Source organism: Rousettus aegyptiacus, unplaced genomic scaffold (genome assembly GCF_014176215.1).
Source record: "Rousettus aegyptiacus isolate mRouAeg1 unplaced genomic scaffold, mRouAeg1.p scaffold_m13_p_6, whole genome shotgun sequence".
Taxonomy (NCBI): domain Eukaryota; kingdom Metazoa; phylum Chordata; class Mammalia; order Chiroptera; family Pteropodidae; genus Rousettus; species Rousettus aegyptiacus.
In genome coordinates this window covers 1,408,525-1,422,855 of record NW_023416309.1, presented here as the reverse complement: position 1 = coordinate 1,422,855, position 14,331 = coordinate 1,408,525, and the positions used below count along the sequence as shown (strand labels likewise).

General features: G+C 40.5%; 1 protein-coding gene across 11 annotated transcripts in view; it reads left to right on the top strand.

Annotated features, from left to right (window-relative positions):
* The window catches only part of WDFY4 (WDFY family member 4), a 271,485-nt gene that overhangs the window by 180,858 nt on the left and 76,296 nt on the right, over positions 1-14,331 (top strand). For all 11 annotated transcript variants that reach the window (XM_016142861.2, XM_036223477.1, XM_036223475.1 and 8 more), the window contains 2 exons: positions 4,540-4,688; positions 11,867-11,987. In XM_016142861.2, coding sequence (XP_015998347.2) covers positions 4,540-4,688; positions 11,867-11,987 — 270 coding nt within the window. The remainder of the gene's footprint in view (positions 1-4,539; positions 4,689-11,866; positions 11,988-14,331) is intronic.

The window sequence follows — 14,331 nt, the reverse complement described above, 5'->3', positions numbered from 1 at the left end:
ATTAATTTTGTATCCTGCTACTTTACTTAATTATTTATCAATCTGATAGTTTTTTGGTGGATTCTTTAGGGCTCTCTCTATATAGTATTATGGCATCTGCAGAAAATGACAGTTTTACTTCTTCCTTTCCAATGTGGATGACTTTTATTTCTTGTCTGATTGCTGTGGCTAGAACTGTGTTCAATAAAAGTGGTGAAAGTGGACACCCTTGTCTTGTTCTTGATCTTAAAGAAAAAACTTCAAGCTTTTCCCTGTTGTGTATGATGTTAGTTATGGGTTTGTCATATTTGGCCTTTATTACATTAAGGCATGTTTCTTATATTCACACTTTGCTGAAAGTTTGTATTATAAATGGATGCTGGATTTTGTCAAATTCTTTTTCTGCATCTATTGATATGATCATATGGTTTTTATCCTTCTTTTTGTTTATGTGCTGTATCACTTTAATTAATTTACAGATATTGAACCAAACTTTCATCCCAGGAATAAATCCCACTTGATCATGGTGTATGACCTTTCCAATGCCTTGCTAAGTTCAGTTTGCTAATATTTTATTGAGGATTTTCACATCTATGTTCATAAGAGATTTCAGCTTATAATTGGATTTAGGATAATTGTGGCCCTATAAAAGGGAGTTGGGAGCCTCAAACTCCTGAATTTTTTGGAATAGTTTGAGAAGAACAAGTATTAGTTTTCTTTTAACCATTTAGTAAAATTCACCCGTGAAGCCATATGGCCCAGAAATTTTGTTTGTTTGATGTTTTCTTGATTATTGATTTGATTTTGTTAGTAGTAATGTCTGTTCACATTTTCTGTTTCTTCTAAGACTTTATCCATTTCTTCCATATTGTCAAATTTGTTGGCATATAATTGTTTGTATTATTTTTTTTTTATTATCGTTTGTATTTCTGTGGTGTCAGTTGTCACTTCTCCTCTTTCATTTCTGATTCTATTTATTTAGGTCCTCTCTCTTTCTCTCTTGTTGAGTCTGGTTAAAGTTTTATTGATTTTATGTATCTTTTCAAAGAACCAGATCTTATTTTCATTGATCTTTTGTATTTTTTCAGACTACACTTTGTTTATCTCCACTCTGAACTTTATTATTTCCTTCCTTCTACTCACTTTGTGCTTTATTTTCTAGTTCGAGTAGGTATAAGTTTAGATAGTTTGAGATTTTTCTTGCTTCTTGAGGTAGGCTTGTATTACTGTGAATTTCCCTTTTAGAACTGCTTTTGCTGTGTTTTGTAGATTTAGGGACATTGTGTTTTTGTTTTTATTTGTTTCGAGGTATCTTTTGATTTCTTTCTTGATATCATTGTTAAATCATTCATTGTTTAGTAGTGTGCTATTTAGTTTCCATATGTTTGTGTATTTTTCAATTTTTTTCTTGTAATCGATTTCTAGTTTCATACCACTGTGGTCAGAGATGTTTGGTATGGTTTCAGTCTTCTTAAATTTATTGAGACTTGTTTTGTGGCATAATATTTAGTCTCTCTTAGAGAATATTCCATGTGCACTTGAAAAGAATGAATATTCTGTAGCTTTGGGGTATTGCTCTAAAAATATCAGTTAAATCTCTCTGATCTAATGTGTTATTTAAGGTTGCTATTTCTTTGTTGATTTTCTGTCTGGAAGATCAATCTCTTGATGTCAATGGGGTGTTAAAGTCCTGTATTGCTGTCAATCTCTTCTTTTATGTCTGTTAATATATGCTTTATGTAACTAGGTGCTCTTATGTTGGGTGCATAAATGTTTATAAGAGTTATATCCTCTTGTAAGAGCTGTGTAAAGGGTTCAATTAATCCCTTTATCATTATGCAATGTACCTCTTTGCCTCTTACTTTAGCCTTTGTTTTAAAGTCTATTGCTTGGTATAAGTATTGCTACCCCAGCTTTTTTTTTTTTTCATTCCCATTTGCACAAAGTATCTCTTTCTATTCTCTTTACTTTCAGTCTATGTGTGTCTTTTGATCTGAAGTGGTTCTCTTGTAGACAGCATATGTACAGCCTTGTTTTCTTATCTATGCAGCTACCCTATGCCTTTCAGTTGGAGCATGTAATCCATTTACATTTAAAGCAATTATTAATAGGTACATAGTTATTGCCATTTTGTTATTCATATTTATATGTTTTTTTCCCCTCCTTCTTCTAAAGGAAGTACCTTTAACACTTCCTGTTAAACAGGTTTGGTGGTGATGAATTCCTTTAGCTTTTTTTGTCTGGGAAGCTCTTTATCTCTTCTTCAATTTTATATCATAGCTTTGCTGGTTGTAGGTGCTTGCTTTTCATCACTTTGAACATTTGGTGCCAATGCCTTCTGGACCACAAAGTTTCTATTGAGAAATCAACTGACAGTCTTATGAGGGCTCTCTTGTAGGTAACTAACTGCCTTTCTCTTGCTGCTTTTAAGAGTCTCTTTTTCTTTAACCTTTGGTATTTAATGATGATGTGTCTTGGTGTGGGCCTGTTTGGGTTCATCTTGTTTGGAACTCTGTGCTTTCTGGGCTTGTATGTCTATTTCCTTCACCAGGTTAGGGAAGTTTTCAGTCATTATTTCTTGAAATAGGTTTTCAATTCTTTTCTCTCTCTCTCTCTTCTCCTTTTGGTATCCCTATGGTATGAACATTATAATGCCTGATATTGTCCCAGGGGTCTGTTATACTATCCTAATTTTTAGAATTCTTTTTTCTTTATGCTATTCCACTTGGGTGTTTTCTGATATCTTGTCCTCTAAATCACTACTTCATTTAATCTGCTATTTATTCCTTCCAGTATATTCTTCATTTTAGTTATTGTATTCTTCATTTCTGACTGGTTCTTTTATTAAATTTTCTATGTCCTTTTTTTTATGCTTGCTATCTCTTTGTTGAAGTCTCACTAAGTTCCTTAAGCATCTTTATAACCATTATTTCGAATTCTGTATCTGGTAGATTGCTTGCCTCCATTTCTTTTAGTTCTTTTTCTGGAGATTTTTCCTGTTCTTTCTTTCATCTGGGACATGTTTTTTGTTTCCTCTTTCGTCTGCCTCTCTGTGTTTGCTTCTATGTACTAGGTAGATCTGCTATATCTTCCATTGTTTGCCAGGTAACCTTATGTAGTAGGTGTCCTGTGGGACCTAGTGGCACACTCTCCCTGTTCATCTGAGTCAGATGTTCCAGAAGTGTCCTTTGTGTGGTTTCTGTGTGCTCTCCCATTGCAGTTGAGCCTTGATTGCTATTGGCATGTCAGTGGGTGGGATTGACCCTCAGGCTTACTGGTTGTGAACATTGGCCGTAACTACAGTAAATGAGCTGCTCTTCTAGGGCTGATCCCATGGAATGGTATTCACCCCAGTGGGCTCTGGTGCCTGCCCACACCTTTTGGGTGTGCTGCTTGTGTGGCTAATCAGGTGGTATTTTCTTATGGTTCGAAGCCAGCCACCAGATATACTGATTCTGGGGCCTCTTGTGAGAGGACTCCTGTGCAGGCCAAGGTCAGCTGCTGTCTCTGACTGGCCTGATACTATCTGGTAAGAGCTACAACATGATCATCATTGGTTGCTGCCTGTGCTGGACCTAGAAGTGTCTATGAGAGGCCATACTGTGAAGCAAAGCTGGCCATCACCAGTATTGGGTTTGGGGAAATTCAGCAAAAGGCTCAGGGAATCCTGAGGACTGCCACCACCTGCCACCTGTCTATAAGGCTCAGCTGCTGAAAGAGCTTTGAGTGGTGCAGAGGTGGGTGAGGGAGGGGTCTCAGGGATTCACCTGTGTGGGGTGAATGGTGTTCAAAGGGTTAATGGAGATTCAGATTTGGCACCAATGCTGAGCCAGGGAATTCTTTACAAAATTCTCAGAGCCCACCAAGGCCAGCTGCTGCTTATCCTAGTCTACATTGACCAGTTGTTGGGTACAGATTGCCATTGGGAAGAGGGTGTGACCTTTGTCTAAGTGCTCTCCTTAGCCAAGTCAATATTAGAAAGTTGCCAACATCTCCAGCTTCTGAGAGAATGGGCATTTAAGTCTGAAAGGAGGGATCTGGGTGGAGCACATGCCTCCTCTGCACACATCTTGGCCTTGTAGACAGCATTACCAGTCTTGCACCTGTGGTTCTAGGCAGACCTGGTTCCAGTCCTGGATCAATCACTTTCCAGCTGATCATTGGACAATTCCTTTGCCTCTGTAACTGAGGGATGCTTTATACCTCAAAAATGTTCCTCACTATTAACTACAGAATGTTTAGTATAGTTGTGGAGGGCTTAAAGTAAGAGAAAGAATGTCATCGTACTTAGTATAGCAATAAATACTCATCCACATGCCTTGCTGTGGGTGGGGGTGACCTTGGGTAGATTAAATAACTAGATAGGTGTTGGGTATAAAAGTGTCACTTAAACTGTAAGAGCAGTGTATCTCTGGGGCAGTGACTCTGTCATTCTTACAGAGTGCTACTTTTATTTCCAAGTGCTCAGTGGGTGACCAGTCACTGCTTTCCTGGTCTCCGTAAAAATGATAGACATACTTCACTTGCCTCTGGCCTGACTCTGGCACTGTCTCCTTACAGGTGACACAGAAGTACTCCCTGGTGATCGTGCAGGGCCACCTGGTCTCTGAAGGGCTTCTGCTCTTTGGCCGTCAGCACTTCTACATCTGCGAAAACTTCACACTCTCTCCCGTGGGTGATGTCTACTGTACCCGCCACTGCTTATCCAAGTGAGTTCCAACTTCTCCCAGCAGATTCTTCCCTGAGCTCCAATCTTCTTTTTCAGCCACCTCCACTCCTACCCATCTCACCTTGTCCTTACTATGGGCTTAGATTTGGGCCTGAAACTGAACTGTGAGATAAAACAGAAGAACCTAGGCATAGGCATCCATGACCATAGTTCCCCAAAGCTAAAATCTGGAATAGATAGTAATGTGGCAACTCCTCATGCCTCAGCTGATGTGTAGTACACCACAGGATAAAGAGGGTCTCTACTTAGGTTATTTGAGTAATAGAATCCAGTCCCACCAGCTTAGTCATTCAACAGCTTGTTGATTGCTCATTCTTATGTAAGATATCAGGTACTGCCCCCTTGTGCCCAGCAAGTATAACCACCGGCATAAACAGGTTCTTTTGGAAAGAGTTTGGAGCACACTAGCATCATGGGACAAAAAACAAACAAACAAACAAACGAAACAAAAAAATTACACATACAAAAAAACGATGTTATGGGAAGACTCTTCAGGGTTCACACTTAGAGAGATGGTATAAGGCAGGTGTGTTAAAGGAGGACTACTTGAGGAGGTGAGCTAAGATTCAGGTCTTGGAGAACAGGTGAGATTTGGGTAGAAACTTGAAGAGTAGTTTTTACACCAACTAACACTAGAGGAAATTCTGAGGGTTTTTTGTTTTGTTTTGTTTTGTTTTGTTTTTTAGAACCAAATGAATTTTATCTATGTGAGTTCAGTCGAGCTTTCACTGATTAAATCTCTAGTGTCTATAGAGTGCAGCCATTCAAAATTAAATTGACCATGTTTGCACTTCTGTTAGAAGTTAAGTCAACAAGTTACTTTTTCACTTGACTGTTGCTTTTGAAGAAATTTGGATGAAGATTTCTTCATACCGAGATAAGCCTTGTCTTTTCTGGTTAGCCAAGGCTCAAATAATGATAAGAAGACTTCTTAGCCCAGTGGCTCTCAAATTAATATATATTGAATAACCTGGAGGGCTTGTTAAAACACTCTGGGATCCACCATTACCTCAATTTCTAATTTGCCAGATCTAGGCTAGGGCCTGAGATTTTAACCAATTCTATGCTGATGCTGATGCTACTGGTTTGGGACTACACTTTGAGAACCGCTATTTTAGACTATTGACATAGGAACTACCTGCTGATAACTAAGAATTTTAATTTTCAGTTGTCTTATCATTTCCAAACTATGTCAGAAACTAGAAGTTTAAGGAGTGTGGAAGAATAGATGTCAACCTACCCTCCTTTTAGATTTGTGTTAAAATGCTTGGCATTTTTCTCTCTGCTAATTTCCATCTTTTATTCATACCAAATGTTCACCTCTGTGCTTTTCTAAGGTAGGAGAAGCATAATTAATACCTGGCGCACACATCCCATCTTATTGCTCATGTTTTATTGATACTAATCAATATGGACAATGAGTCTGCAGACTTGCCTTTCTGAGAGCTGATGAAAGCCTTCTACTCTATTCTCCTCAGCATGATGTGCCTGCGTAATGACTTGCACAATCCATTGCTTCACTCTCCTCCTCTGGTTTATATCGAGTTGGTGTTAGATAAGATCTTATTGATTAGCTAAATTGTGTTTATGAGGTGCACCTAATCATGAACAAATTGACTATATCTGCACTTTTAATAGAAGCCCAGTCATCAGGTTCTGGGTACTCACCTGATTTGGAATGACAAGGGAGATTTCCTATGTCTGGAAATGTACTTTTCTAGAATGCATGTAGGCGTATAGTGAGAACAAATTACTACACTGGGATATCATTTGGGGATTGCATAGGTAATTTTAGTCATCATACTTTAAAGAAGTATTTGTTAACCAGATAGTGCTTTCTCTCCGAGGTCTTGTCTTCTGCTCTCAGAAACTGCTGGCACTCATGTAGATGCAGTTCTCAGAGACAGCCTATTAGATCATGTCAGATCAATGGGGATTAAATCTTATTTTGACCATGGAGACTAAGAAAGATACATGAATAAGCTACTTAAAAATAAAGCTAAGTCAACCCTGAAATGTTTCTGTAAAAGATTGCCATCAAATTGAGTATAGTTGAGCATTAGACCTTGAAAGAAGCTCACTGATATACCATAAAAATATCCCAAATAAAACTCAAGAAAACAGCATATCCTCCAGCAGAAATTAGACTTTGTACTTTGGAACTTTCCTCAGAAACTAAGAACCTCTCTAGAGGGTTATATTTGGCTTTTATGGGATCCCTTTTTGGCCAAATAGGGTAATTGTATTAGGTTGATAGGGCTCTATAAAGTACCAAAAACTAAGTGGCTTAAACAAACAGAAATGTATTGTCTCACAGTCCTAGAGCCTAGAAGTTGGATATCAAGGGATCAGCTGTGCCACTCCATCTTTAGAGCTCTAGGGGAGGATCTTCCCTTCCCTCTATTAGCCTCTGGTGTTTTCCAGCAATGGGTGGTGTTTGTTTCAGTCACATGGCCATCTTCTCTATGTGGGTCTTCACATGACGTTCTCTCTGTGCATGTTTGTCTCTGTGTCCAAGTTTTCTCTTTATATAAGGAAACTAGTTATTTTAGATTAAAGTGTATTTCTTTTTTAAAATTTATTTATTTTTATTATGGTGACATTGGTTAATGAAATCCAGTAAGTTTCAGGTGGACAATTTAACAGTAAGGCATATATATATATATATATATATATATATATATATATATATATAAAGCATTGTTTGTTCATTACTCATAGTTAGATTTCTTTCTGTTACCACATATTTGACCCCTTTTATCCCATCTATTTTCCTCCTCCGCCCTCCACTCTACCCTCTGGTTAACGACTAGTCTATTGTCCATGTCCATGAGTCTCTCTTTGTCCTGTTTCTTTGTTGTTTTTAGGTTTATATCCTACATGTAAGTGATATCGTGTGATTTTCAACTTTTTATGCCTGGCTTATTTCGTTTAGCATGATGATCTCAAGGTCCATCCATGTTGTTGCGAATGGCAGTATTTCATCTCTTCTTATGGCTGAATAATACCATTGTATATATGTACCACAGCTTCTTTATCCAATCATCTGTTGTAGGACACTTTGGTTGCTTCCATGTCCTGGCCACCATGAATAATGCTGCTATGAACATCAGTGTGAAAGTATATTTTTGGATATGAATTTTCTAGTTTTGTGGGTAAATACTCAGTAGAGGAATTGCAGGATCATACAGAAGATCAATTCTTAGTTTTTTGAGGAACCTCCATACTGTTTTCCATAGTGGCTGTACCAATTTGCAGTCCCACCAGCAGTGTATGAAGGTTTTTTTTCTCTGCATCCTCTCCAACATTTGTTATTACTTGTCCTGTTGATAACAGCTATTCTAACAGGTGTGAGGTGGTATCTCATTGTGGTTTTGATTTATATTTCCCTAATAGCTATCACTGTTGAGAATCTTTTCATGTATTTGTTGGCAATTTATATGTCTTCTTTGGAGAAGTGTCTGTTCAGGTTCTCTACCCATTTTTTAAATTGGATTGTTTGTGGTTTTTTGTTATTGAGTTGTATAAGTTTTTTGTATATTTTTGATAGGCCCTTATTGGAGACGTTGCTTGCAAATATATTTTCCAATTCAGATGATTGTCTCTTTACCTTGTTGACCGTTTTCCCTGGATGCCTTGAGAATTCTTTCTTTGTCATTGATTGTTGACAATTTTAATATAATGCGTCTTGGAAAAGGCCTTTTTGGATTGAGATAATTGAGTATTCTGTGATTTCTTAAATTCTGAGCTCCAGTTCACTGCTTAGATTTGGGAAATTCTCATCAACAATTTTCTGAAAATGCTTTCTAATCCCTTTTCTTTCCCTTTGAGAATAGTCGTTATTCTTGTTTCCTTTCCTGATGGTATCAGCTGGCTCTTGTATTTCTCTTTCATTATTTTTCATTTTTTGTTTTTTCTCTCTTCTTCCTTCTGATTTATTTCAAGATTTCTATCTTCAGTATCACTGATCCTTTCCTTTATTTGGTTGAGTTTATTTCCTAAGCTTGCCATTTTATTTTTCATCTTTTTCAGTGTGTTCTTCATCTCCAGAAGTTCTAGTTGTTGTTGTTTAAGGGTTTCAATCTCCTCGTTAAAAAAAACTCATTCTGCAAATCTAGTTTTATTTTCAGTTCCTGGAATTGTTGATATAAATTATTTTGGATCTCATTGAGTTTTTTCAGAAATACCATCATGAATTCTCCATCACTTAAGTCACATATTTTATGTCTTTAAGCTTATTTTCTGGAGATTTTTTTCTTTCTTTCTGAGCTGCCTTGTCACCTTGGTTGTTCATGGTGTTTAATGGATTATTTTTTCTCCTGGGCATTAATGGAAGTGTATTTTTCCTTTCTTCCCAGAAGAAAATGTATTATATAAAGGTCTCTCTTTAGGCTGTTGCTAAAAAGGTGTTTTTCTTTTGGTTTCCAGTAGGTGGTGTCTAAGCCTCTTGGATCCCTGCTTTATATGAAGTCTTAATAATGCCTTTTTCCCCCCTTATAGATATTCAATCATGCTCGCTACCCTTTCAGTCCCTGTCAGTGTTAGTGACAGTTTTGGTAGCATTTGCTCAGATTCCCCTGGTACTCCGTGGTGTTCAGTCTTGGAGGATATGGAGGGAGGGACCCTCTGGTTTGGGGAATGGGGACTATGGCTCAGCCTCACATTTTGCAACCACAGCTAGAAATAATAAACTGTTGATTCTCTGACACCCCCATTTCTCTGCTTTCTGCCCTGATCCCGGGGCACTGCTGCTGCGTGGAGCTCACAGCTCTCTCAGGCAGGGCTGTTCAAGGAACCCACCACACTTTCTTCTCTCCCCTCCTCCTTCAGGGAACTCTGAGGGCTGTGAGAGGCAGCTTTTGTTTCTCCCGGTCTACCACCTGACTCCTGAGGTTCTGGCTCGTGGTACCTCTTTTTGGAAGATCCCTCACTCAGACGTACTTGTTTGCTGGTTGGGTGTTTTTTTGTTGAGTTTTAGGTGTTCAGCTTATTGTTGTTTTAGGAGGAGACATCTGAGGACGTCTCTCACTCCGCCATGTTTCTGACATCTGATTAGGATCTATCTTAATGACCTCATTTTAATTTTATCAACTCTAGTATTTACTTATTTCTAAAAAAAAATCTTATTCTAGGATATTAGAGATTAGGACTTCAACATATTTTTTGGGGGGACACAATTCAACTCATAACAGTTGTAGACCAGCTCACAAGATATAGCATTTAATTCTTTTGGTGGGAATCCAAACCATCCAAGAATGCTTTTAATAAGATTTTTCCTCCATATCAGTCAGTATTTTAACGCATCATTTCTCAGTTTAGTTCAGTTCGACAAATACATATTGAAAAACTTTCTTGTACAAGGCACTGTGGTAGACTTCATACATAGAAAGAGATGAGTCTGGTAAAGAGTTTGTGATCTAGTGAATCATTCTGGGTATAAATTCTAGGTATAAATTCTCACAATAATTGGGTGTTGGACAATAATTGAATAATGGAGTGGTCATTGTCATTATCACAAGTACCTTGACCTGGGGTGTTGTTTGACCTAAGCCAGGGTAGGAATTGAAATTATCTCTATGGCCTCACTGGGAGTCAGAGAAGTTTAGGGGAAGCTCAGCTTAGGGGCTAAGCATTCAGGCAGAAGTATTCAGAGCCACAGCCACATTTGTATTTGGTCAATCCTATAGCAATATGGCTCAGAGCAGGAGATCTGAGAGGATCGTCCTAAGAAAGGGCAGAAGGAGCTTCAAAGGGCTGGAGTTCGGGTCCTTGAGGTCTGGCTATGCAAAGGGCTAAACAGTCAGATCAGACCGTGTCCCCATTGAGTAGCCTTGCCTTCTATCCAACAGTGAACATTCAGCATAATGCATAAGTCCAAGCTCTGAGCACTGCAGATGCTGGGCCACCACACCTGACCATTGATTGGAGAAATTATGCCAGCCTGAATGAGGGCCTGATCTCTTTCTTTGTTTACCCTGGAAGAATGTCATGGAGGCCCCATGTGTAGCTTGCCCTCTTGGCTGGCCTGTGAAGGAGGCACTTGATGTTGGAATGAGGAGGAGGTGAAACACAATCTTTGTGTTCATTTCTAGCACCTTGCACTGGTGCAGAGTTCTTTCAGTTCTTGGTTCTTTCGGTCTGTGATTGGCACACAGGTTTCTTGAGCGCTGAGCTGCTTAGGGGGACCCTCATTTATCAGATCTTAAAAGACCATTTTATCAGAGCTTCTGTGGTCATGTACACAATCTAAAATTACCACATAACTCAGATATTCATAAATATGACCATCTATAACTGAATCACATTTCTTTCTCAAGTTCCCTTTGTTTTGGTGGTAAAAAACTTCATCTGGTTACCTAAAAGCATTGCAGTTACTTCCAGTGCATAATTTGTTTCCTTGGGATAAATACTTATCAAATTCATGAATTCCCCTCTTCTTCCTGTCCCATTTTTATCAAGGGAAGTCAGTCATCCTGATATCTGGGCATGGCATCTCTCCTGGCCTTTGCTGCCATTCTGCTGGTCCTTGGCTCTGAGCACATGCTCTAGGGGTCACTGCTGAGGCTGTGGCTATTGTTTCCCAGGCTATCGGCATCTCAGCCCTGCTTCACACCACTTTAGTGGCTCAGAGGCTCTCTGCTGCTTCCTCCCATGATATTCTAGATGCCATGCCAAAGTGGTGGGTCTGCCCCACCCCTCCAGGCTCCAAGCTACCTGAGGCTATGCTGAACATAGGCTTTCTTAAGGAGTCTTGTCATCTTTCTGCCCTATGTTGCAGGGTCTGAAGTTTCTTTAAACATGACTAGGGTATCTCTTTCACTCTTCCCCTATCCCCTCAACCTATTTTGTGACCACTGTATCCAGAGAAACTTCTCACATGTATACTCCACACTGTGTGCTGCTTCCTGCCCTGCAGGCTGTCCCCTTGCTTTGGTGACTCCTCGCCTGGTGAAGCTGATGCCCCATCTTATTCCTTTGGGCAGGGCTGATAAGGACAGATACTGAGGGTTTATAAGTTCAGGTGGTGCTGCCACCCTGGTTGGCAATGACTGAAACACTGTTCTAATGTGCCCCCATAAACTCAGGTAGGGCTGTGGGACAGGAAGGGGGACAAGTCTACCAGATACCCTCTCACCGTGTGTCTTATTTCTTTTTCAGCATCAGTGACCCATTCATTTTCAACCTGTGCAGCAAAGACAGGTCCTCCGACCATTACTCATGCCAGTGCCATAGCTATGGTGACCTCAGGGAGCTCCGGCAGGCACGCTTCCTCTTGCAGGTATGCCCCAGGGAGGGGGTGCGGGAAGGACCATCTCTTCATGGGACAGGTGGTTCAGGTGTCATCAACACCTCTCCTGAATGTGAGGACACACCTCTGTTACCTGCTTTATGCCTGTGCAGTCCAGTGTCCTTTGGGACACACCTGTGAGTTCCCCTGACTTGTGTTGGGCCTGCTACCCAGGCTGTGAGTTCTTTATTCTTTACTCTCTGCCCAGTCTCTGCCGTTTAGTTGTCGGGCCCTTCTTTCTCTTACTGTGTCATTTAGGACCCATCCTCTTGGCTTTATTTTTCCTTGGCATGCCTCAGAGCTGCCTTGGATATTCAGGGAAACAGGACAGGGCAAATATATTGCCTTTGGGAAGAACTGATGACTGAAAGTTGAGTGCCAGTTTGCCCTGTTTTGACCACAGGGATCCCCTCAGCTGCCTGCTGTCCTTCCCCTCTACGCTCCCCATCTATCTCTAAGTTCTCGGTAATTTCCTGGGGCAAGTGGTTTAAAGATCTCCTGACTATATCCTCCAATTAGGGTTCTAGAGCTTCGCCCAGGGCCTCCAAAGTCTCACCCAGGTGGTAAACAGAGTCAATTCCTTTCAGAGGCGAAGCTCTACTGTCAGACACAACCTGATGTTTCTGGTCCCACCTCACATATAAATCCCTGGGCTTAGATGACTTAGAAGCATCAGCTTAGTGGCAAAGGGACAAGGAAAAGCTCTGGGAAACCCCACTGGCCTTGAACACTTCTCACCTTCACCAGCCCAACCTCTGCAATAACAAAGCAGCATACAAGTCCAGAAGTGTCCCAGGAAGGGGGCAAAGGAGGAGATTAGGGACTACCCTTGTAGGAGGGGACAGGCTGGATCTCTCCCCCTATTCTCTCTTTAGGTTCTTTGCTCTGCAAAGGCCAAAAGGGCGCTAATTGGCCCTAATAATGGAATAAGAGTATGTTTCTTTTGTAAATATTAGCCTCATTATATTCTCTGAAAGTGAAGCTCAGAAAGGCCTTTTGGAGCGTCATTTTAGAAAGAATCAGCTGTACTGCTGATGAGAGTTCAGCATACTGTGGGCATCTGACCAGCTCTCTTCCTCCCCACTGCCCACTCCTCTGCTTTTACCCTCAAGTTGTTCTCCTTTTGCTTGACCTTATTACTCTTCTTTGCAAGGAGATGAGTTTGAGGCAGACAAAGGCATGCGCTGAAGCTTTGGGCAGTGCAGCCAGCATGGGCCTAGTGCTTTCCACAGTTCTGATACCTTGGCACAATTGGGCATGTCTCTGGGCTCCTGTTTCCCTCCAGTGAACAAAGGACCCACATCTAATCTTTTCTACCATTGCATATATAGTACTTAGCACATTTTTTTATTTTGGCTACTTGTCAAAAATTATTTTTTATGACTATATGTCTACCTTACTGGTTATATAGTAGCAAATAAGTATTAGTAAGTGAGCTGCTGTTCCCCAGTAAAGTGATTATTTCCAGATGGTTGGCTAGCCTGCAAGTGGTAGAAGTCAGAGGAGAAGGGCCTGTGTGCACTGCAAGGTGGGGCAGGAGGGCTTTGTGAGCAAGGTCACCATTTGTCCAGCCCTGGATTCTCCCAGTAAAAAGTCTGAGCCCAGGCACACAAGGTTGCTGAGGCAAGTCATAGCCTCTAAAGAGTCTATATTCATCATCTATTTGCATATTATTTATATTTTTATTTATAAAAAAAAAAATCCAAGCATCTTATGTGTACCTGTAGAGGAGAGGGGTTTGCATTTTCATTACAAATACTTTCCTCTGCTCAGGATCCCAATGAACTGAACTTTGAGAATTCACTTCCAACAGGGCAGAAGCAGTATGTGACTGTGTTGTTGGATACAGCACCCCACCTCTGAGTCTGACCCTGATCTGCCATATATGTCCCTCCATGCCCAGACCTCTCTCTTCCCAATCCCTCTCTCCAGCCCTAGGAATTCTCTTCCTGACCTCATCTCATTCCAAATGTGGACTCATTCTATTGCTATTCCAAATGTTATTTAGATAGAGTAGAATAGAAAGGAGGGGGAGAGGAAAGGAGGAGGGGGAGAGGAAAGGAGGAGAGGATGTGGAAAAAATGGAAATCATGTAGGATTCATTTAGGTATTAACAAAATACCCTTGAAACAAAATTGCTATGTCAGTGTAGCCACATCAAAATGGCTCAGCAAAGCACCCTGTGCCTTCAAATCTGTAGGTCAGCATACAAAGCTGCCCTGACTGGGAGTCGCATCCACCTGACCATTCCTCAGTGTTTCTGGTAAGATGACCCTTTGGTTCAGGAAACCAACCCCTGGACCTGGATGTGAAAGTGTCTGAAGGTGTCAGTGAG